Raw genomic sequence first — 25,781 nt, 5'->3', positions numbered from 1 at the left:
GCACGCCGGCCGGAGCTCTGGTACGGTCCGAACCGCGCGAAACGTCGCCACCGATCGTGTCCGGGGGAACGTGCTCTTCTTCGTCCACTCTCCTCTTCGCCCACGCTCTTCTTCGGCGCACGCCGGCCGTCTAACCGCTCCAGCGCCCCGTCGTGCCGCTCGGCGAAACTACAATGCCCCCGAATATTTTTTATACCCGCGAAGCACTGAACCCGCGAAAGGTGAACCGCGAAGTAGCGAGGGTTCACTGTATGTATAAGACCAAGACCTACAAAAAAGTCTCTTGGAGCAATGAGCTAGGTTTTACAGGAAGTCGGCCATTTTGAATTTATTAAAAGGGGGCGGGTCACCACAATGGACTTTGTGTAGAAATTATTATTGGGGCCCGAGCAGCGACCGCGGCGAGGTCCCTATTGTTTATGTAGAAATTATTATTAGGGCCCGAGCAGCGACCGCTACGAGGTCCCCATTGTTTTTGTGGAAATTATTATTATTATTATTATTAGGGCCCGAGCAGTGACCGCTGCGAGGTCCCTATTGTTTTTCTAGAAATTGTTATTAGGGCCCGAGCTGCGACGGCTGCGAGGTCCCTATTGTTTTTGTAGAAAATATTATTACTTTCAAATTTCCCCATTGTGGGACTAATAAAGGACATCTTATCTTATCTTCTCTTATTATTATTATTATTATTAGGGCCTGAGCAGCGACCGCTGCGAAGTCCCTATTGTTTTTGTAGAAATTATTATTATTATTATTTTTCCGATTGTTCGATTGCATTTTTGACCCCCGAAACATGCACAAAAATTCACCAAACTTGGCAGTCTCATCGGGCATGGCGAAAAATTTGATATTTTAATGTCTAATATGAATAGGAAGTGAGTTATGAATTTTTGAAAGTTCGACTTTTGCCCTTTTTTGCATGTTTACAGGGGTCATTCTTTTGCACCCTGATCCTAAAGGCTTCATCTGATTGCCTTAAAATTCTGTCTGTAGCATCTTAAGACCTGGGACAAACACTGGGGCTAAAATTTTTTGTTTCCGAAATACTATATGACGGGGGCGGGGCTTCGAAGTTTTCACTTAAGATTTCCTTCGCCGCAATGGACAAAATGCTTAATAACTCTCTTGCACATGCTGCTAAAAATCCAAAACTTCACATGTACATAAAGAGTCGGTACCTGAAAACATCTATATGTTTATATTCAGTTATACACCTTGCGCCAATCAATATCATTTTTTACATTTTGACAAACTGCACGGTGCCCTTTTAACGAATCCGATTGAAAATTGGCTAGAAAAGACTCAAGACATTGATCTTACTCTATCCCTATTTTTGTGACTTTCCTTCGAAGGGCGTGGCTATTACGGTGCCGCAGAGTCTGATTATTCTCCGTGGCAACAAAAGTTCCTGCAAAATGATTCAGATGATCCATCTTCTTGAAATTTTTCACATTTGAGGATATTCAGGCCCTGAAGACGGCTGCCAACTTATTTTTGATCGCAGTGGTAGCGCCACCAACTGGTTAAAACAAATACAAATTATTTTCGTTGATGTTTTTCTCCGGGCAGGTTAACAAAATCTACCTTATATTTGCTCGGATGAGTGTTTAAGCCTTGAGGATGTCACAATACGAAAGTCTTTCGCCTTCTTCAGAGTGTCACATGATGGTGTCTTGTGGCCCGTCTTTATCAGCTGATGTTCCATGAGGGCGTGACTTACCATTCACAAGAATGAAGGCAAGTCACGCCCCCCGCTGTCCGTTCACTCCGCCAAGATGCTGCTCCAGGTGGTAGAGAGGATGAAGGGTCCCTTGTCTCTGTTCATGGTTTTTATGCCTCGCTTGCAGATCTCAATGGCCTCTCTGATCCAGCGCTGTTGTTTGTTCTCTTCGGTGCGGATGACCCTGCCCTTCTCCCGGTCCATGATGTGGTTTTCCCTTTTGCAGTGGTCAGTGATTGCTGATTTGTAATGTTCATGTTGTGCTTGTTCTTTTACTGCTCTGATTTTTAATTTTTTTGACAGGTAAGTCACACCCTCATGGAACATCAGCTGATAAAGACGGGTCTCAAGACACCATCATGCGACACTCTGAAGAAGGCGAAAGACTCGCCGAAACATGTCAGGTAAAAAATTAACCTAAAACATAATTGTCTGCTTTTAATGAATCAGTCAAATATCAATAATAAGAAGACAAAATGAACCTAATACAAATAAACGAATGCTTAATAACTCCCCTGCACATGCTCCTAAAAATCCAAACCTTCACCTGTAAATAAAACGTCCCGACCTGAAGACATCTTAATGTTATTATTTTGTTATACACACAGCGCCGCCAAGTGGAATCAAAAATTTGTTTTTATTTAAATTTTCACATTATGCACGGTGCCCTTTTGACGAATCCGACTGAAAATTAGTCAAAAAAGACTCAAGACAATGATCTTACTCTCTGCCGAATTTTGTGACGTTTTGGCAAAAGGCGTGGCTATTACGGTGCTGAAAAGTCAGATTGTACTCTGTGGCAATAAAAGCTCCGGCAACATGACTCAGATGATCCTATCTTCTCGAAGTTGTACACATTTGAGGATACTTCAGCCCTGAAGACATCTACCAACTTATTTTTCATCGTAGTAGTAGCGCCACCAACTGGTAAAAGCTAATACAAGTTATTTTCTTGGATGTTTTTCTCCGTGCAACTCAACAAGGTCGCCCTCATATATGCTCGGATGACTGTTTCGGCCATGAGGATGTCACAATACGAAATTCGTCCTTTTTCTTGTAAAGTTGTGGGAGTGGCATTGCACTGTTCGGCAATAAAACAACGCTGATTATGAGGTTCTAAATATGAACGACAACTCGTGAAACTTTACACACACATCAGGCCGAGCAAATTTATCAATATTTTATACGTTAGTTGTGCAGCTTTTTTGAAATGGCTCGCCATGGCCCTCGAGAAATGTTAAAAAAAGCAGCCCTGGTTGAGTGTTTCATCTCGCTTTTTGTAAATTTTATGGAGTACAGTGAATCCTCGGTTATCGCGGTTAATGGGGACAGAGACCACCCGCGAAAACTGAAAATCCGCGAAGTAGCGGCGCACCTTCAAAAATGCTTAAAAAAATATACAATATATATAATAAATATATATATATATATATATATATATACGGGGAGAGAGAGAGTGAAATTCATGTTATAACAAAAAAAACAAATTATTATTAAAACGTATTATTTTTTTATTCCCCAGCCATTCTTTTTGTATTTATTTAATTACTCCGACTTTTACCTGCTGGTACGCCGTCCGGTGTGCCCTGTGAAATGAAAGGTGGCATTCTTTATTTATTTATTTATTTATTCTTTTATACATTCATAACTGACAGCTTCGCGCTCCGCTCGTGCCCGGGCGGAAGAGGTGCTCCAATTCGGCTTAACTGTGACACACACCCGCCCTCCTCCCCCGGAGCTTCCATTCGGTTAAACTTAGGGGCCGCTTGGCACCGCCCGTGCCCGGGGAAGGTGCTCCTCTTCGGCTTACTGTGACGCGAGCATGCCCTCCTCCTCCGGAGCTTCCATTCGGTTAAACTTAGGGGCCGCTTGGAACCGCCCGTGCCCGGGGAAGGTGCTCCTCTTCGGCTTACTGTGACGCGAGCATGCCCTCCTCCTCCGGAGCTTCCATTCGGTTAAACTTAGGGGCCGCTTGGAACCGCCCGTGCCCGGGGAAGGTGCTCCTCTTCGGCTTACTGTGACGCGAGCATGCCCTCCTCCTCCGGAGCTTCCATTCGGTTAAACTTAGGGGCCGCTTGGCACCGCCCGTGCCCGGGGAAGGTGCTCCTCTACGGCTTAACTGCCACGCACGCCGGCCGGAGCTCTGGTACTGTCCGAACCGCGCGAAACGTCGCCACCCATCGTGTCCGGGGGAACGTGCTCTTCTTCGTCCACTCTCCTCTTCGCCCACGCTCTTCTTCGGCGCACGCCGGCCGTCTAACCGCTCCAGCACCCCGTCGTGCCGCTCGGCGAAACTACAATGCCCCCGAATATTTTTTAGACCCGCGAAACACTGAACCCGCGAAAGGTGAACCGCCAAGTAGCGAGGGTTCACTGTATGTATAAGACCAAGACCTACAAAAAAGTCTCTTGGAGCAATGAGCTAGGTTTTACAGGAAGTCGGCCATTTTGAATTTACTTAAAAGGGGGCGGGTCACCACAATGGACTTTGTGTAGAAATTATTATTGGGGCCCGAGTAGCGACCGCGGAGAGGTCCCTATTGTTTTTGTAGAAATTATTATTAGGGCCCGAGCAGCGACCGCTACGAGGTCCCCATTGTTTTTGTGGAAATTATTATTATTATTATTATTAGGGCCCGAGCAGTGACCGCTGCGAGGTCCCTATTGTTTTTCTAGAAATTGTTATTAGGGCCCGAGCTGCGACGGCTGCGAGGTCCCTATTGTTTTTGTAGAAAATATTATTACTTTTATTATTATTATTATTATTAGGGCCTGAGCAGCGACCGCTGCGAAGTCCCTATTGTTTTTGTAGAAATTATTATTATTATTATTTTTCCGATTGTTCGATCGCATTTTTGACCCCCGAAACATGCACAAAAATTCACCAAACTTGGCAGTCTCATCGGGCATGGCGAAAAATTTTATATTTTAACGTCTAATATGAACAGGAAGTGAGTTATGAATTTTTGAAAGTCCGACTTTTGCCCTTTTTTGCATGTTTACAGGGGTCATTCTTTTGCACCCTGATCCTAAAGGCTTCATCTGATTGCCTTAAAATTCTGTCTGTAGCATCTTAAGACCTGGGACAAACACTGGGGCTAAAATTTTTTGTTTCCGAAATACTATATGAACGGGGGCGGGGCTTCGAAGTTTTCACTTAAGATTTCCTTCGCCGCAATGGACAAAATGCTTAATAACTCTCCTGCACATGCAGCTAAAAATCCAAAACTTCACATGTACATAAAGAGTCGGTACCTGAAGACATCTATATGTTTATATTCAGTTATACACCTTGCGCCAATCAATATCATTTTTTACATTTTGACGTACTGCACGGTGCCCTTTTAACGAATCCGATTGAAAATTGGCTAGAAAAGACTCAAGACATTGATCTTACTCTATCCCTATTTTTGTGACTTTCCTTCGAAGGGCGTGGCTATTACGGTGCCGCAGAGTCTGATTAATCTCCGTGGCAACAAAAGTTCCTGCAAAATGATTCAGATGATCCATCTTCTCGAAATTTTTCACATTTGAGGATATTCAGGCCCTGAAGACGGCTGCCAACTTATTTTTGATCGCAGTGGTAGCGCCACCAACTGGTTAAAACAAATACAAATTATTTTCGTTTATGTTTTTCTCCGGGCAGGTTAACAAAATCTACCTTATATTTGTTCGGATGAGTGTTTAGGCCTTGAGGATGTCACAATACGAAAGTCTTTCGCCTTCTTCAGAGTGTCACATGATGGTGTCTTGTGACCCGTCTTTATCAGCTGATGTTCCATGAGGGCGTGACTTACCTGTCACAAGAATGAAGGCAAGTCACGCCCCCCGCTGTCCGTTCACTCTGCCAAGATGCTGCTCCAGGTGGTAGAGAGGATGAAGGCTCCCTTGTCTCTGTTCATGGTTTTTATGCCTCGCTTGCAGATCTCAATGGCCTCTCTGATCCAGCGCTGTTGTTTGTTCTCTTCGGTGCGGATGACCCTGCCCTTCTCCCGGTCCATGATGTGGTTTTCCCTTTTGCAGTGGTCAGTGATTGCTGATTTGTAATGTTCATGTTGTGCTTGTTCTTTTACTGCTCTGATTTTTAATTTTTTTGACAGGTAAGTCACACCCTCATGGAACATCAGCTGATAAAGACGGGTCTCAAGACACCATCATGCGACACTCTGAAGAAGGCGAAAGACTCGCCGAAACATGTCAGGTAAAAAATTAACCTAAAACATAATTGTCTGCTTTTAATGAATCAGTCAAATATCAATAATAAGAAGACAAAATGAACCTAATACAAATAAATGAATGCTTAATAACTCCCCTGCACATGCTCCTAAAAATCCAAACCTTCACCTGTAAATAAAACGTCCCGACCTGAAGACATCTTAATGTTATTATTTTGTTATACACACAGCGCCGCCAAGTGGAATCAAAAATGTGTTTTTATTTTAATTTTCACATACTGCACGGTGCCCTTTTGACGAATCCGACTGAAAATTAGTCAGAAAAGACTCAAGACAATGATCTTACTCTCTGCCGAATTTTGTGTCGTTTTGGCAAAAGGCGTGGCTATTACGGTGCTGAAAAGTCAGATTGTACTCTGTGGCAACAAAAGCTCAGGCAACATGACTCAGATGATCCTATCTTCTCGAAGTTGTACACATTTGAGGATACTTCAGCCCTGAAGACATCTACCAACTTATTTTTCATCGTAGTAGTAGCGCCACCAACTGGTAAAAGCTAATACAAGTTATTTTCTTGGATGTTTTTCTCCGTGCAACTCAACAAGGTCGCCCTCATATATGCTCGGAGGACTGTTTCGGCCATGAGGATGTCACAATACGAAATTCATCCTTTTTCGTGAAAAGTTGTGGGAGTGGCATTGCACTGTTCGGCAATAAAACAACGCTGATTATGAGGTTCTAAATATGAACGACAACTCGTGAAACTTTACACACACATCAGGCAGAGCAAATTTATCAATATTTTATACGTTAGTTGTGCAGCTTTTTTTAAATGGCTCGCCATGGCCCTCGAGAAATGTTAAAAAAAGCAGCCCTGGTTGAGTGTTTCACCTTGCTTTTTGTAAATTTTATGGAGTACAGTGAACCCTCGGTTATCGCGGTTAATGGGGACAGAAACCACCCGCGAAAACTGAAAATCCGCGAAGTAGCGGCGCACCTTCAAAAATGCTTAAAAAAAAATACAATATATATAATAAATAATATATATATATATATATATATATATATATATATATATGTATATATAGACAGAGAGAGAGAGTGAAATTCATGTTATAACAAAAAAACCAAATTATTATTAAAACGTATTATTTTTTTATTCCCCAGCCATTCTTTTTGTATTTATTTAATTACTCCGACTTTTACCTGCTGGTACGCCGTCCGGTGTGCCCTGTGAAATGAAAGGTGGCATTCTTTATTTATTTATTTATTTATTCATTTATTCATTCATAACTGACAGCTTCGCGCTCCGTTCGTGCCCGGGCGGAAGAGGTGTTCCAATTCGGCTTTACTGTGACACACGCCCGCCCTCCTGCCCCGGAGCTTCCATTCGGTTAAACTTAGGGGCCGCTTGGCACCGCCCGTGCCCGGGGAAGGTGCTCCTCTTCGGCTTACTGTGACGCGAGCATGCCCGCCTCCTCCGGAGCTTCCATTCGGTTAAACTTAGGGGCCGCTTGGAACCGCCCGTGCCCGGGGAAGGTGCTCCTCTTTGGCTTACTGTGACGCGAGCATGCCCTCCTCCTCCGGAGCTTCCATTCGGTTAAACTTAGGGGCCGCTTGGCACCGCCCGTGCCCGGGGAAGGTGCTCCTCTACGGCTTAACTGCCACGCACGCCGGCCGGAGCTCTGGTACGGTCCGAACCGCGCGAAACGTCGCCACCGATCGTGTCCGGGGGAACGTGCTCTTCTTCGTCCACTCTCCTCTTCGCCCACGCTCTTCTTCGGCGCACGCCGGCCGTCTAACCGCTCCAGCGCCCGTCGTGCCGCTCGGCGAAACTACAATGCCCCCGAATATTTTTTTATACCCGCGAAGCACTGAACCCGCGAAAGGTGAACCGCGAAGTAGCGAGGGTTCACTGTATGTATAAGACCAAGACCTACAAAAAAGTCTCTTGGAGCAATGAGCTAGGTTTTACAGGAAGTCGGCCATTTTGAATTTACTTAAAAGGGGCGCGTCACCACAATGGACTTTGTGTAGAAATTATTATTGGGGCCCGAGCAGCGACCGCGGCGAGGTCCCTATTGTTTATGTAGAAATTATTATTAGGGCCCGAGCAGCGACCGCTACGAGGTCCCCATTGTTTTTGTGGAAATTATTATTATTTTTATTATTATTATTATTAGGGCCCGAGCAGTGATCGCTGCGAGGTCCCTATTGTTTTTCTAGAAATTGTTATTAGGGCCCAAGCTGCGACGGCTGCGAGGTCCCTACTGTTTTTGTAGAAAATATTATTACTTTTATTATTATTATTATTATTATTATTATTAGGGCCTGAGCAGCGACCGCTGCGAAGTCCCTATTGTTTTTGTAGAAATTATTATTATTATTATTTTTCCGATTGTTCGATTGCATTTTTGACCCCCGAAACATGCACAAAAATTCACCAAACTTGGCAGTCTCATCGGGCATGGCGAAAAATTTGATATTTTAACGTCTAATATGAACAGGAAGTGAGTTATGAATTTTTGAAAGTCCGACTTTTGCCCTTTTTTGCATGTTTACAGGGGTCATTCTTTTGCACCCTGATCCTAAAGGCTTCATCTGATTGCCTTAAAATTCTGTCTGTAGCATCTTAAGACCTGGGACAAACACTGGGGCTAAAATTTTTTGTTTCCGAAATACTATATGACGGGGGCGGGGCTTCGAAGTTTTCACTTAAGATTTCCTTCGCCGCAATGGACAAAATGCTTAATAACTCTCTTGCACATGCTGCTAAAAATCCAAAACTTCACATGTACATAAAGAGTCGGTACCTGAAGACATCTATATGTTTATATTCAGTTATACACCTTGCGCCAATCAATATCATTTTTTACATTTTGACGTACTGCACGGTGCCCTTTTAACGAATCCGATTGAAAATTGGCTAGAAAAGACTCAAGACATTGATCTTACTCTATCCCTATTTTTGTGACTTTCCTTCGAAGGACGTGGCTATTACGGTGCCGCAGAGTCTGATTATTCTCCGTGGCAACAAAAGTTCCTGCAAAATGATTCAGATGATCCATCTTCTCGAAATTTTTCACATTTGAGGATATTCAGGCCCTGAAGACGGCTGCCAACTTATTTTTGATCGCAGTGGTAGCGCCACCAACTGGTTAAAACAAATACAAATTATTTTCGTTGATGTTTTTCTCCGGGCAGGTTAACAAAATCTACCTTATATTTGCTCGGATGAGTGTTTAGGCCTTGAGGATGTCACAATACGAAAGTCTTTCGCCTTTTTCAGAGTGTCACATGATGGTGTCTTGTGGCCCGTCTTTATCAGCTGATGTTCCATGAGGGCGTGACTTACCTGTCACAAGAATGAAGGCAAGTCACGCCCCCCGCTGTCCGTTAACTCCGCCAAGATGCTGCTCCAGGTGGTAGAGAGGATGAAGGCTCCCTTGTCTCTGTTCATGGTTTTTATGCCTCGCTTGCAGATCTCAATGGCCTCTCTGATCCAGCGCTGTTGTTTGTTCTCTTCGGTGCGGATGACCCTGCCCTTCTCCCGGTCCATGATGTGGTTTTCCCTTTTGCAGTGGTCAGTGATTGCTGATTTGTAATGTTCATGTTGTGCTTGTTCTTTTACTGCTCCGATTTTTCATTTTTTTGACAGGTAAGTCACACCCTCATGGAACATCAGCTGATAAAGACGGGTCTCAAGACACCATCATGCGACACTCTGAAGAAGGCGAAAGACTCGCCGAAACATGTCAGGTAAAAAATTTTACCGAAAACATAATTGTCTGCTTTTAATGAATCTGTCAAATATCAATAATAAGAAGACAAAATGAACCTAATACAAATAAATGAATGCTTAATAACTCCCCTGCACATGCTCCTAAAAATCCAAACATTCACCTGTAAATAAAATGTCCCGACCTGAAGACATCTTAATGTTATTATTTTGTTATACACACAGCGCCGCCAAGTGGAATCAAAAATTTGTTTTTATTTTAATTTTCACGTACTGCACGGTGCCCTTTTGACGAATCCGACTGAAAATTAGTCAGAAAAGACTCAAGACAATGATCTTACTCTCTGCCGAGTTTTGTGACGTTTTGGCAAAAGGCGTGGCAATTACGGTGCTGAAAAGTCCGATTGTACTTTGTGGCAACAAAAGCTCCGGCAACATGACTCAGATGATCCTATCTTCTCGAAGTTGTACACATTTGAGGATACTTCAGCCCTGAAGACATCTACCAACTTATTTTTCATCGTAGTAGTAGCGCCACCAACTGGTAAAAGCTAATACAAGTTATTTTCTTGGATGTTTTTCTCCGTGCAACTCAACAAGGTCGCCCTCATATATGCTCGGAGGACTGTTTCGGCCATGAGGATGTCACAATACGAAATTCATCCTTTTTCGTGAAAAGTTGTGGGAGTGGCATTGCACTTTTTGGCAATAAAACAACGCTGATTATGAGGTTCTAAATATGAACGACAACTCGTGAAACTTGACACACACATCAGGCAGAGCAAATTTATCAATATTTTATACGTTAGTTGTGCAGCTTTTTTGAAATGGCTCGCCATGGCCCTCGAGAAATGTTCAAAAAAGCAGCCCTGGTTGAGTGTTTCACCTCGCTTTTTGTAAATTTTATGGAGTACAGTGAACCCTCGGTTATCGCGGTTAATGGGGACCGAGACCACCCGCGGAAACTGAAAATCCGCGAAGTAGCGGCGCACCTTCAAAAATGCTTAAAAGAAAATACAATATATATATAATAAATATATATATATATATATATATATATATGTATATATATATATATATATATGTATATATATATATATATATATGTATATATATATACGGGGAGAGAGAGAGAGAGAGAGAGTGAAATTCATGTTATAACAAAAAAAACAAATTATTATTAAAACGTATTATTTTTTTATTCCCCAGCCATTCTTTTTGTATTTATTTAATTACTCCGACTTTTACCTGCTGGTACGCCGTCCGGTGTTCCCTGTGAAATGAAAGGTGGCATTCTTTATTTATTTATTTATTTATTCATTTATTCATTCATAACTGACAGCTTCGCGCTCCGTTCGTGCCCGGGCGGAAGAGGTGTTCCAATTCGGCTTAACTGTGACACACGCCCGCCCTCCTCCCCCGGAGCTTCCATTCGGTTAAACTTAGGGGCCGCTTGGCACCGCCCGTGCCCGGGGAAGGTGCTCCTCTTCGGCTTACTGTGACGCGAGCATGCCCGCCTCCTCCGGAGCTTCAATTCGGTTAAACTTAGGGGCCGCTTGGAACCGCCCGTGCCCGGCGAAGGTGCTCCTCTTCGGCTTACTGTGACGCGAGCATGCCCTCCTCCTCCAGAGCTTCCATTCGGTTAAACTTAGGGGCCGCTTGGCACCGCCCGTGCCCGGGGACGGTGCTCCTCTACGGCTTAACTGCCACGCACGCCGGCCGGAGCCCTGGTACGGTCCGAACCGCGCGAAACGTCGCCACCGATCGTGTCCGGGGGAACGTGCTCTTCTTCGTCCACTCTCCTCTTCGCCCACGCTCTTCTTCGGCGCACGCCGGCCGTCTAACCGCTCCAGCGCCCGTCGTGCCGCTCGGCGAAACTACAATGCCCCCGAATATTTTTTAGACCCGCGAAGAACTGAACCCGCGAAAGGTGAACCGCGAAGTAGCGAGGGTTCACTGTATGTATAAGACCAAGACCTACAAAAAAGTCTCTTGGAGCAATGAGCTAGGTTTTACAGGAAGTCGGCCATTTTGAATTTACTTAAAAGGGGCGGGTCACCACAATGGACTTTGTGTAGAAATTATTATTGGGGCCCGAGCAGCGACCGCGGCGAGGTCCCTATTGTTTATGTAGAAATTATTATTAGGGCCCGAGCAGCAACCGCTACGAGGTCCCCATTGTTTTTGTGGAAATTATTATTATTATTATTATTAGGGCCCGAGCAGTGACCGCTGCGAGGTCCCTATCGTTTTTCTAGAAATTGTTATTAGGGCCCGAGCTGCGACGGCTGCGAAGTCCCTAATGTTTTTGTAGAAAATATTATTACTTTTATTATTATTATTATTATTATTATTAGGGCCTGAGCAGCGACCGCTGCGAAGTCGCTATTGTTTTTGTTGAAATTATTATTATTATTATTTTTCCGATTGTTCGATCGCATTTTTGACCCCCGAAACATGCACAAAAACTCACCAAACTTGGCAGTCTCATCGGGCATGGCGAAAAATTTGATATTTTAACGTCTAATATGAACAGGAAGTGAGTTATGAATTTTTGAAAGTCCGACTTTTGCCCTTTTTTGCATGTTTACAGGGGTCATTCTTTTGCACCCTGATCCTAAAGGCTTCATCTGATTGCCTTAAAATTCTGTCTGTAGCATCTTAAGACCTGGGACAAACACTGGGGCTAAAATCTTTTGTTTCCGAAATACTATATGACGGGGGCGGGGCTTCAAAGTTTTCACTTAAGATTTCCTTCGCCGCAATGGACAAAATGCTTAATAACTCTCATGCACATGCTGCTAAAAATCCAAAACTTCACATGTACATAAAGAGTCGGTACCTGAAGACATCTATATGTTTATATTCTGTTATACACCTTGCGCCAATCAATATCATTTTTTACATTTTGACGTACTGCACGGTGCCCTTTTAACGAATCCGATTGAAAATTGGCTAGAAAAGACTCAAGACATTGATCTTACGCTATCCCTATTTTTGTGACTTTCCTTCGAAGGGCGTGGCTATTGCGGTGCCGCAGAGTCTGATTATTCTCCGTGGCAACAAAAGTTCCTGCAAAATGATTCAGATGATCCATCTTCTCGAAATTTTTCACATTTGAGGATATTCAGGCCCTGAAGACGGCTGCCAACTTATTTTTGATCGCAGTGGTAGCGCCACCAACTGGTTAAAACAAATACAAATTATTTTCGTTGATGTTTTTCTCCGGGCAGGTTCACAAAATCTACCTTATATTTGCTCGGATGAGTGTTTAGGCCTTGAGGATGTCACAATACAAAAGTCTTTCGCCTTCTTCAGAGTGTCACATGATGGTGTATTGTGACCCGTCTTTATCAGCTGATGTTCAATGAGGGCGTGACTTACCTGTCACAAGAATGAAGGCAAGTCACACCCCCCGCTGTCCGTTCACTCCGCCAAGATGCTGCTCCAGGTGGTCGAGAGGATAAAGGCTCCCTTGTCTCTGTTCATGGTTTTTATGCCTCGCTTGCAGATCTCAATGGCCTCTCTGATCCAGCGCTGTTGTTTGTTCTCTTCAGTGCGGATGACCCTGCCCTTCTCCCGGTCCATGATGTGGTTTTCCCTTTTGCAGTGGTCAGTGATTGCTGATTTGTAATGTTCATGTTGTGCTTATTCTTTTACTGCTCTGATTTTTAATTTTTTTGACAGGTAAGTCACACCCTCATGGAACATCAGCTGATAAAGACGGGTCTCAAGACACCATCATGCGACACTCTGAAGAAGGCGAAAGACTCGCCGAAACATGTCAGGTAAAAAATTTACCTAAAACATAATTGTCTGCTTTTAATGAATCAGTCAAATATCAATAATAAGAAGACAAAATGAACCTAATACAAATAAATGAATGCTTAATAACTCCCCTGCACATGCTCCTAAAAATCCAAACCTTCACCTGTAAATAAAATGTCCCGACCTGAAGACATCTTAATGTTATTATTTTGTTATACACACAGCGCCGCCAAGTGGAATCAAAAATTTGTTTTTATTTTAATTTTCACGTACTGCACGGTGCCCTTTTGACGAATCCGACTGAAAATTAGTCAGAAAAGACTCAAGACAATGATCTTACTCTCTGCCGAATTTGTGACGTTTTGGCAAAAGGCGTGGCTATTACGGTGCTGAAAAGTCCGATTGTACTTTGTGGCAACAAAAGCTCCGGCAACATGACTCAGATGATCCTATCTTCTCGAAGTTGTACACATTTGAGGATACTTCAGCCCTGAAGACATCTACCAACTTATTTTTCATCGTAGTAGTAGCGCCACCAACTGGTAAAAGCTAATACAAGTTATTTTCTTGGATGTTTTTCTCCGTGCAACTCAACAAGGTCGCCCTCATATATGCTCGGAGGACTGTTTCGGCCATGAGGATGTCACAATACGAAATTCATCCTTTTTCGTGAAAAGTTGTGGGAGTGGCATTGCACGGTTCGGCAATAAAACAACGCTGATTATGAGGTTCTAAATATGAACGACAACTCGTGAAACTTGACACACACATCAGGCAGAGCAAATTTATCAATATTTTATACGTTAGTTGTGCAGCTTTTTTGAAATGGCTCGCCATGGCCCTCGAGAAATGTTCAAAAAAGCAGCCCTGGTTGAGTGTTTCACCTCGCTTTTTGTAAATTTTATGGAGTACAGTGAACCCTCGGTTATCGCGGTTAATGGGGACCGAGACCACCCGCAAAAACTGAAAATCCGCGAAGTAGCGGCGCACCTTCAAAAATGCTTAAAAAAATATACAATATATATAATAAATATATAAATATTTATATTTATATATATATATATATATATATACGGGGAGAGAGAGAGAGAGAGAGAGTGAAATTCATGTTATAACAAAAAAACCAAATTATTATTAAAACGTATTATTTTTTTATTCCCCAGCCATTCTTTTTGTATTTATTTAATTACTCCGACTTTAACCTGATGGTACGCCGTCCGGTGTGCCCTGTGAAAAAAAGGTGGCATTCTTTATTTATTTATTCTTTCATAACGGACAGCCTCGCGCTCCGCTCGTGCCCGGGCGGAAGAGGTGCTCCAATTCGGCTTAACTGTGACACACGCCCGACCTCCTCCCCCGGAACTTCCATTCGGTTAAACTTAGGGGCCGCTTGGCACCGCCCGTGCCCGGGGAAGGTGCTCCTCTTCGGCTTACTGTGACGCGAGCATGCCCTCCTCCTCCGGAGCTTCCATTCAGTTAAACGTAGGGGCCGCTTGGAACCGCCCGTGCCCGGGGAAGGTGCTCCTCTTCGGCTTACTGTGACGCGAGCATGCCCTCCTCCTCCGGAGCTTCCATTCGGTTAAACTTAGGGGCCGCTTGGAACCGCCCGTGCCCGGGGAAGGTGCTCCTCTTCGGCTTACTGTGACGCGAGCATGCCCTCCTCCTCCGGAGCTTCCATTTGGTTAAACTTTGGGGTCGCTTGGCACCGCCCGTGCCCGGGGAAGTGTTAAAGAAATTTAAGTTTGTATGTTCATCTGTTAGTTTTGTTGTTTAGTTTGTCATCTTAGCAAGTTTCAAACTATAACTAATCTTACAGGCCCCCTTTGTTGCACATGCATTCGTATCTTTCTGGCCTCTAATTAAACTTTCGACAGCTACGGGTGCCAGGTACGGCCTCATCGCGAATGTGACTCCCCAACGCCAGAACCCTTTTCTGTAAACACCTCCCTTGGGGTGTTGATGACCCCTTTAACCCTTCGTAGATAATGTTGGGGCCCGAGGCCTCTTAAGGCTGTAACTTATGCATTTAGGGAGGTCCAACACAAGGCTTGGTATTTCTAAAGCAACAATATCGTCATGGCCATAAAATAAGTTCAACATGTTAAGCCTTGTGAAAATACACTACACAGGTCAAATGAAGTTCAGAGTGAACATGCTCCCTTTTGCTGTTAGAATAAGCAGAAGTATGAACAAAAGGTGTCTTGTAAGCTGAAACCGTTAGAATAGGCAGGAAGAGGGTGGGCAAGTGGGATGGAGTCAAATGTCAAGTTTTCCATTCTGTATGTATTGCATATTCAAATTGCTTATGCTGATGCAAATAAAAACCATGTGTGCAGTCGAACACGCTGGCTTCGCCTCGGAGTTCGAGGGCTGCCCAGCGCGGAAATGACAGACAATCTTGGCTGGTTGATTCATTTGTTCAGGCTTGTTTTGATAGAAACATCCTTAACATTACTTGGTCCTTCGAATGCCGGATGAAAACGTGTGATCTGCGGTGGACGATTGACGACGACTGAAAACGGCGCCATCGTGAAAAGTCCTCTCTTCCAGGAGGCCGGTCCTCGGCCATCCTCCACCGGAGAGAACACAGACTTCATCCATGAACCGCGAGTGTCTCGACCAGCGGAGAGATTGTCACAGGTCAGTGGTTGTATACAACAGATAGTAAAAAACTTTTTGGGGTTTTTGAAGGATAGTAGGGTTTCAGGGAGTTCCTTTACCCGAAGAGATAGTACATCTTAGCTTAGCTATTTTCTGGAAGAAATACAGATTTAACTTTGCTATTTTGGAAGACTTGTTGGAAGACTCGGACAGTACAGAATTAACTGTTGTTTATTCTGGAAGGCAGATTAAGGCATTCCTTGTCTGGTAGAGAGTACAAGTGTAGTTGATTATATCTGCTCGGATAGTACAGAATTAACTGTTGTTTTTTCTGGAAGACAGATTTAGGGGTCCTTATTTCTGGTAGAGTACAGATGTAATTATTACTATATTTGGAAGTGATAGTACAACGTTTGTTATTTATAGAAGACGAAAATAGTTTATCTATTTTCACAGACACAGAACTGATCAATCTGTGAGTGTGTATGTGTATTGTATGAATGTCCAACGTTTGAGAAATCTAAAACTGACCGAGGGTTGTGAGTAAAAACACCCAGGAATACCCGCTCCAAATTGGGAGTAGAAGCTTGGTATTCAACCCAAAGTCAGGCAATTTGAATTTTTCTCAACACTGAGGAACCATAACTAGACACCATAACAATTAAGACTGTCAGAAATGGCGGCAGAATTGATGAAGGAAGTTAACTGTCAACTTTCCGAATTTGAAATAAAGGAAAAATGTAGGTTAGTTGAAATTGAAAAATATTGATTAGCTTCTCGTTTGTAGCTGTTCAATGTTGAGAACTGTGTGTGTTGTTTTGTGGGCCCGTGTATATGTCTGAGTCTGACTATGTGTGTGTGTGAGAACAAAGAAGAGAAAGGGTGGGGGTTGAGTCAGTGAGCTGGAGTGTGTGCGATTGGGGATTACTAATACCACTTGGTATTTTATCCCATGTAATACAGTAGGATTATAAACAGCAGACTGTTGTGGATGTAATAGACAAGAAATCTCCACCTGAAAAAGTTGAAGTGAGAATTGCCACAACAGGAAAATTGAGTTGCTGTCCTACTGATGAGAAACCAGTTTTTAGAACACCCTAGGTGTTGACAAACTGGTCCAATTTTCTAAAATTGGGGTATTGGGTAGTATAGTAAAGTCCAGGGAAACTTTGCAGTGTAGAGATTGGAAGTTAATAAGAAAAGAAAAGGAATGTGTAAAGAAAGAAAAAGAATGTGTAGAAAAGGGAAAGGAACAATTAATGTTCCATAGAAAGGATTGATGAAGTCCAAATGATAGGGCAAGTGAGAAAGGTGTCATAGGCAGATTTGCAAGTGGAAAACTGTATAGAGTAACAGAATTAGAACCTATGTGGTTGAGGGATGTAAGACACTGAGTTGGTTGCATGAATTGAAAGAGAGAAGTAGGTGTTATGAAAGATGGAATGAAGGTTTTGAAAGTGAACATGAGGAATCTTTGCAAAAGCATAGGTGTTTCCTGATTTTGAATTTTAAGTGGTGTCAAACCTGAGGTGCGGGGGCAGAATTTGGTTCTCTAACTGAGAGGCAAGGTAGGTTGAGAAGGAAAAGCGTAAGTGAAATAGGATGAGCGGAAAGTTAAGAGGGGGTTGGAGATGACTGAGAGGTAAAGTAGGTTGGGCAGATGCCAGAAGGAAAGCGTAAGTGAATTGGAACGAGCGGAAAGTTTAGGGGGAAGGAGCTGTTGCCATTGGCTTGAGATTGCCTGCTCGTAAATTGGCAGGGAGGAGTGGCCAGTAAACTGGAGCCTTTGGTAGGGGGCGTAACCCCTGGCAGCTTGGTTGCCTGGGGACCGCGTGATTGGCGTATGAACAGTGAGGCCCCCCCCCTCCCTTCTTTTTCTGCTGTGAGCGTCTAGGATAGGCTTGCACACGAGGGCGGCCAAGGAGAAGACGAGTAATTTACATAATGAATGAAGGGTTTGAGAACTTGTTTTAAGGAAGTGTACGATTGGGAAAATGAATGACTAGGCCGGGACCCCAGTGGGGCTTCGGACTGCGAGTTGATGTCCAAACCTCTGGATTCCCCCTCTGACAGTGACAACAGTGAGGACATTGAGGAAGATATTAAACATATGTTTGACCTCGAGAATTACTTAATGCGTCATCAAACTGAACCGATGAGATGCAGCTGTTAAAAAAGGAAGTCACATATTTAGGCCGCATTTTGACTGAAAAGGGGCGCATTTTTGGTGACAAGCAAAAAGAAGGCGTTGCCCGAGCCCTAAAACCAATAACAAAGAAGTAAATGATGTCCCTTATAGGTGTACGCAATTATTGCCAGGCATGGATTGCAAAGTACTTAGAAATCACACGACTATTGCTGGACATCATTTATGACAAGCCAATGACATTTGAGGAAAAAAAAAATGTTTGAACACTTGAGGTTGACAAGCTTTTGAACTTGTCAAGTGTGAACTCATTGATTAAGATGTATTAGCACTACCAAATTACTATGAGCCATTTGAGCAAACAGTGACTGCAAAAAATGGTTTCATGACCTTGTGTGGCTGCAGACGCGCAGGGCTCATGAAATCACTTGCATATTAGTCACAACAATTGGATCAAGCAGCCTTCACCCACCACATTCACATTGCACGGCGACCTAATTGTCACATTACACTGATAAGGTGCGCTCAGCCCAGCGTCACTTTTTCCCGCACCAGTAGAAGGCACACCACACGACTGTGGAAGCCGAGTCCAAATTACCACCAAACAGCGACCTGACCTCTTGGACACCTTTCTCCCGACTGGAGAGACAGTTTTTTGACGGCCGCAAAGGGGTGGGAATTTTTTTTTGAACAAAGCATTTTGTTTCAAGGGATATTAAAATCTGTATGTGCAGGACAAGCAGCAGAAACTTCTGTGCTGATCCAGAATTGTAAGATGTTTTCTAAAAAACATTTTACAATTTGGACTGACTGCCAAGATATATGTTTATGTGTTCTGTCGACATTGGGCAAACGGCGTTTTAAAAAATCACAAAAGATGAAAGAAAAGTTGTGCATAAAGCACGTCTAAATAAGTATTTGTAAATGCAAAATTTTCTGAACAGAAAATGAAACGATTACAATTGAATACTGCCTCGCAGACAATGCAGCAAGGGGTAATGCACACACACACACACACACACACGCAGCAAATCAACTTGACAATTTGATCTCACGCCAGGGAAAAATACACCACTAATTGAATGCACACATTGGGAGAAAAAAGGTGCAAACATTGCTGAGGAGTAGAGGAGTAACATGAGTGACACATGTGTGTCAACAGGGGGAAGTATGATATGAAATTGTTCCCACATATAGACTTTTCAACAAAAAACTTTTTTTTAGACAAAGTGTTAGTTGTTTGGGTTGCAATATTGTTTGGTTATAATTAATGTGTTTTCAAAATGGATTACGTTGTTTCCAACAACACATGATGATGTTAAAACAGTTGGAAAAAGTGTTGTGTAATCGAATTATCCTGACATTTGGAATTTCAAGAGTGATTTAAAGTGAAAATGATGCATTTTGTGAATAATGTTTGTAACAAGTGGGACAGTTGTTGCAAAATTGACTCAAAGCGTCATTTTGCATACAGTCTGCAGGACGTGTGGAACGCACGAATGGAACTGACTTATCAAGACAAAGAAAAAAAAAAGAGACAATGGCCAGACTGTGTTTCAATCACAGCAATGAGGATAGTGCCAGCCGAAGGAAGGACACTATCCCCTTTTTATCCTATATGGCCTCACACATAGACTCTCAGGTTCATCAGAACCACCAGCGACTGGCACATCTGTCCCAGTCCACATGAAAGACATGTTTGACCACAATTACTGGCCAGTGTGTTTTGATCCACAGATAAACCACGTCCATGTGGGAGACCAACTCTTCCTCAAGGTGCTGAAACGACCTCGTTGGGACAGTGAACGCTGGGACGGCCCTCATCAGGTGATTGCAGTGACCCCGACGGCAGCAAAGGTCGAGGGGCGTGGCGGCTGGAACCATCAGTCGCAGTGCAAGCTTCTCCGGTCCCTGCTGAAGGCTGAGCGACGCAAGTCCCTTGGAGAGGATCTCCACCACGTACACTCCAATGTACCAACAAAAGACCACAGTTGGAAAGAGGGTTTTCCGTGGCAAACACACCCCTCTCGGAAGGATGGAGCAAGCCGCCGAACAGCAACTGGGCACTGCCCTGTCGACCAGATGCATCATCTACTTCCTTGCAGGGCTGTGCCTGGTCAGCGCACAACCTCGAGACCAGGACAACGTCAAACGCAGACGAGTTGCACAGGCGCAGACTGCTGACTACACGCACATCAAATAAAACCTGCAGCCTCTGAAAAAACGCTCAAGGTCACTGATTCATGTAACTTGCATCACAGAAAAGAGTTGCAGTTGTGAATGTTTGATGTTCCGGGTTTATTTTGTACATACATGTATTGGACCAAAAACTGCATTAGCTTTGCTTTATTATCTTTTAATTGTTATTATTTTTTTGGGCTTCTCGTTCGGGGCATGGGTTTCTACCCTTTTCTCCAAGAATTTTTGAGTTTTTGGGTAGTTTTTCTCCCCCCTCAAGCGACAGCCTTTGATGATGAGATTTGAAACTTGATAAACAGGAGGGATATGTTAAAGAAATTTAAGTTTGTATGTTCATCTGTTAGTTTTGTTGTTTAGTTTGTCATCTTAGCAAGTTTCAAACTATAACTAATCTTACAGGCCCCCTTTGTTGCACATGCATTCGTATCTTTCTGGCCTCTAATTAAACTTTCGACAGCTACGGGTGCCAGGTACGGCCTCCTCGCGAATGTGACTCCCCAACGCCAGAACCCTTTTCTGTAAACACCTCCCTTGGGGTGTTGATGACCTCTTTAACCCTTCGTAGATAATGTTGGGGCCCGAGGCCTCTTAAGGCTGTAACTTCTGCATTTAGGGAGGTCCAACACAAGGCTTGGTATTTCTAAAGCAACAATATCGTCATGGCCATAAAATAAGTTCAACACGTTAAGCCTTGTGAAAATACACTACACAGGTCAAATGAAGTTCAGAGTGAACTTTTGCTGTTAGAATAAGCAGAAGTATGAACAAAAGGTGTCTTGTAAGCTGAAACCGTTAGAATAGGCAGGAAGAGGGTGGGCAAGTGGGATGGAGTCAAATGTCAAGTTTTCCATTCTGTATGTATTGCATATTCAAATTGCTTATGCTGATGCAAATAAAAACCATGTGTGCAGTCGAACACGCTGGCTTCGCCTCGGAGTTCGAGGGCTGCCCCGCGCGTAAATGACAGACAATCTTGGCTGGTTGATTCATTTGTTCAGGCTTGTTTTGATAGAAACATCCTTAACAGGAAGGTGCTCCTCTACGGCTTAACTGCCACGCACGCCGGCCGGAGCTCTGGTACGGTCCGAACCGCGCGAAACGTCGCCTCCGATCGTGCCCGGGGGAACGTGCTCTTCTTCGTCCACTCTCCTCTTCGCCCACGCTCTTCTTCGGCGCACGCCGGCCGTCTAACCGCTCCAGCGCCCTGTCGTGCCGCTCGGCGAAACTACAATGCCCCCGAATATTTTTTAGACCCGCGAAGCACTGAACCCACGAAAGGTGAACCGCGAAGTAGCGAGGGTTCACTGTATGTATAAGACCAAGACCTACAAAAAAGTCTCTTGGAGCAATGAGCTAGGTTTTACAGGAAGTCGGCCACTTTGAATTTACTTAAAAGGGGGCGGGTCACCACAATGGACTTTGTGTAGAAATTATTATTGGGGCCCGAGCAGCGACCGCGGCAAGGTCCCTATTGTTTTTGTAGAAATTATTATTAGGGCCCGAGCAGCGACCGCTACGAGGTCCCCATTGTTTTTGTCGAAATCATTATTATTTTTATTATTATTATTAGGGCCCGAGCAGTGGCCGCTGCGATGTCCCTATTGTTTTTCTAGAAATTGTTATTAGGGCCCGAGCTGCGACGGCGGCGAGGTCCCTATTGTTTTTGTAGAAATTATTATTAGGGCCCGAGCAGCGACCGCTACGAGGTCCCCATTAACCGCGATAACCGAGGGTTCACTGTATTACTCTTACTCGATCTTGGCGCCGCTTTTGACACTTGATCATAACATATTATTAAAACGCCTTGAAACTTGTGTTGGCATTTCAGGTTCAGCGCTTTCTTGGATTAATTCGTATCTGTCGGAGACGACGCACCGTGTAATTTATGGCAATGCGTCTTCTGATCTTTGTAAGATCACACGCGGAGTTCCGCAGGGATTGGTACTAGATGCTACCGCTTGGTGATATTATACGGAAATATCACATTAGTTTTCATTGTTATGCTGATGATACGCAATTATACATGCCGTTGGATATAACGAATCCGTGTGATTGCTATAAATTAGAGGCATGCCTTGCCGAAATTAAACTATGAATGTCTTTCAATATTTTGCGTCTTAACTCAGATAAAACCGAGATGCTGATCATTGGACCAGCGCGTCATCTGTACCTTTTTCAAAGACACCACTATGAGTATCGATAAATTGCCCAAAAGGATTCAACAAAAAATCTCGGTCTTATATTTGACACAACTATGTCGTTTCAAATGCACATTAAAAATATTACTAGAACTGCATTTGTTCATCTGCGTAACATTGCTAAAATTCGCCCAATTCTATCAACTTGTGATGCAAAAATCTTAATCCATGCGTTTGTTACGTCTCGCCTCGACTATTGTAACGTTTTGCTCTCGGGTCTCCCCATGTCTAGTATTAAAAGTTAGTTCAAAATGCAGCAGCTAGACTCTTGACTAGAACGAGAAAGTTTGATCATATTACCCCGATACTTGCCAATTTGAATTGGCTTCCGGTCCACTTGAGATGTGATTTTAAAGTTCTTCTACTTGCCTATAAAATATTGCATGGCTTAGCACCTTCCTATCTCGTTGACCTCGTGGTACCATATGTTCCGTCCCGAAACCTTCGCTCACAAAATGCTGGTCTTTTAGTGATCCCGCGAGCCAAAAAGAAGTCCACAGGTTCTAGAGCGTTCTCTATTCGGGCACCAATGCTTTGGAATGTACTACCCTCAGGTATTAGAGGCGCCACCTCAGTAGAAATGTTCAAAACACTATTAAAGACGCATTTATACTCTTGTGCATTTAGTTGAACTATTTGTTGGCCTGTTTACTGCCGCTTTTTCTCTTATCTTCTCTTTTCTGCCCCCTTTTCCCCAGCTGGGGGATTAGGTGACGGTGACCCACTAGGAAGTTTAAGGCATTGACAAACTGGGCATGCACCTGTTCCAGTGATGTCGTCTTCCTGCAGCGCGACATTTATTTATATACTTTAGCATCTAATTTAATTATTTGTTGGCCTGTTTACTGCCGCTTCTCCTCTTTTCTGCCCCCTCTTCCCCTGCTTGGGAATTAGGTGATGGTGACCTGCTATGAAGATTACGGCACTGACCAACCGGGGAGGGACCTGCTCTGCCGAAGTCGTCTTCATGCAGCACCTCTTCTGATTTCCCTATATTTCAGCACTTCGTTGAACTACTTGTTGGCCTGTTTACTATTTCTGTTCTTTTTTTTCTGTTCCCAATTCCACAGCTTGGGAATTAGGTGATGGTGATTCACTTGGAAGTGGCTGTTCTGAATTTACCCCAAACTGACTATTTCAAGATCAAAGGCTCAACCTCGGATATGCTGCCATGGCGATTACGGTCCTGGATGAGGACCCACTCCACTAAAGTCATCTTCCTGCAGCACTTCATTTAATTGACTCTCACATTATCTCATCTAACATTGTATAGCATCATTGTATGTGTCAAATGTTGCCCACTTGGCATCCAAAGCAGCCTGGTCATCCTGGAAGGGGGTTTCCCCCCCATCTGTGGTCCCTTCTCAAGTTTTCTCACTTTTCCCCCAATGGGGTTTTGAGTTTTTCCTTGCCCTCCTGGGGGTTAAGATCAGTGGATGTTGATTGTGGTTATGTAAAGCCCTTTGAGACTGTCTGTGATTAAGGGCTATACACATAAAATTGACTTGACTCGACTTGGACCAGAATAGAAGTGGATGAGGGAAAAAGGGAGGGGCGGTGTTGACTGATATTGTGCAGATGGAAGTAGGCTGAGGAGTAACATGAGTGACACATGTGTGTCAACAGGGGGAAGTATGATATGAAATTGTTCCCACATATAGACTTTTCAACAAAAAACTTTTTTTTAGACAAAGTGTTAGTTGTTTGGGTTGCAATATTGTTTGGTTATAATTAATGTGTTTTCAAAATGGATTACGTTGTTTCCAACAACACATGATGATGTTAAAACAGTTGGAAAAAGTCTTGTGTAATCGAATTATCCTGACATTTGGAATTTCAAGAGTGATTTAAAGTGAAAATGATGCATTTTGTGAATAATGTTTGTAACAAGTGGGACAGTTGTTGCAAAATTGACTCAAAGCGTCATTTTGCATACAGTCTGCAGGACGTGTGGAACGCACGAATGGAACTGACTTATCAAGACAAAGAAAAAAAAAAGAGACAATGGCCAGACTGTGTTTCAATCACAGCAATGAGGATAGTGCCAGCCGAAGGAAGGACACTATCCCCTTTTTATCCTATATGGCCTCACACATAGACTCTCAGGTTCATCAGAACCACCAGCGACTGGCACATCTGTCCCAGTCCACATGAAAGACATGTTTGACCACAATTACTGGCCAGTGTGTTTTGATCCACAGATAAACCACGTCCATGTGGGAGACCAACTCTTCCTCAAGGTGCTGAAACGACCTCGTTGGGACAGTGAACGCTGGGACGGCCCTCATCAGGTGATTGCAGTGACCCCGACGGCAGCAAAGGTCGAGGGGCGTGGCGGCTGGAACCATCAGTCGCAGTGCAAGCTTCTCCGGTCCCTGCTGAAGGCTGAGCGACGCAAGTCCCTTGGAGAGGATCTCCACCACGTACACTCCAATGTACCAACAAAAGACCACAGTTGGAAAGAGGGTTTTCCGTGGCAAACACACCCCTCTCGGAAGGATGGAGCAAGCCGCCGAACAGCAACTGGGCACTGCCCTGTCGACCAGATGCATCATCTACTTCCTTGCAGGGCTGTGCCTGGTCAGCGCACAACCTCGAGACCAGGACAACGTCAAACGCAGACGAGTTGCACAGGCGCAGACTGCTGACTACACGCACATCAAATAAAACCTGCAGCCTCTGAAAAAACGCTCAAGGTCACTGATTCATGTAACTTGCATCACAGAAAAGAGTTGCAGTTGTGAATGTTTGATGTTCCGGGTTTATTTTGTACATACATGTATTGGACCAAAAACTGCATTAGCTTTGCTTTATTATCTTTTAATTGTTATTATTTTTTTGGGCTTCTCGTTCGGGGCATGGGTTTCTACCCTTTTCTCCAAGAATTTTTGAGTTTTTGGGTAGTTTTTCTCCCCCCTCAAGCGACAGCCTTTGATGATGAGATTTGAAACTTGATAAACAGGAGGGATATGTTAAAGAAATTTAAGTTTGTATGTTCATCTGTTAGTTTTGTTGTTTAGTTTGTCATCTTAGCAAGTTTCAAACTATAACTAATCTTACAGGCCCCCTTTGTTGCACATGCATTCGTATCTTTCTGGCCTCTAATTAAACTTTCGACAGCTACGGGTGCCAGGTACGGCCTCCTCGCGAATGTGACTCCCCAACGCCAGAACCCTTTTCTGTAAACACCTCCCTTGGGGTGTTGATGACCTCTTTAACCCTTCGTAGATAATGT

General features: G+C 43.7%; 1 protein-coding gene across 1 annotated transcript in view; it reads left to right on the top strand.

Annotated features, from left to right (window-relative positions):
• LOC148315701 (uncharacterized) overlaps positions 1-25,781 on the top strand; it is a 537,087-nt gene that overhangs the window by 372,823 nt on the left and 138,483 nt on the right. Inside the window, exon 3 of the mRNA XM_088287403.1 lies at positions 19,887-20,158. Coding sequence (XP_088143529.1) covers positions 19,887-20,158 — 272 coding nt within the window. The remainder of the gene's footprint in view (positions 1-19,886; positions 20,159-25,781) is intronic.

The sequence above is a fragment of the Idiotropiscis lumnitzeri genome, unplaced genomic scaffold, assembly GCF_059441095.1.
Source record: "Idiotropiscis lumnitzeri isolate Australia: NSW breed Sydney's pygmy pipehorse unplaced genomic scaffold, RoL_Ilum_1.0 HiC_scaffold_53, whole genome shotgun sequence".
NCBI classification, from domain to species: domain Eukaryota; kingdom Metazoa; phylum Chordata; class Actinopteri; order Syngnathiformes; family Syngnathidae; genus Idiotropiscis; species Idiotropiscis lumnitzeri.
Note: the sequence above shows the minus strand (reverse complement) of the source record. Positions and strands in the feature narration are given on the sequence as shown.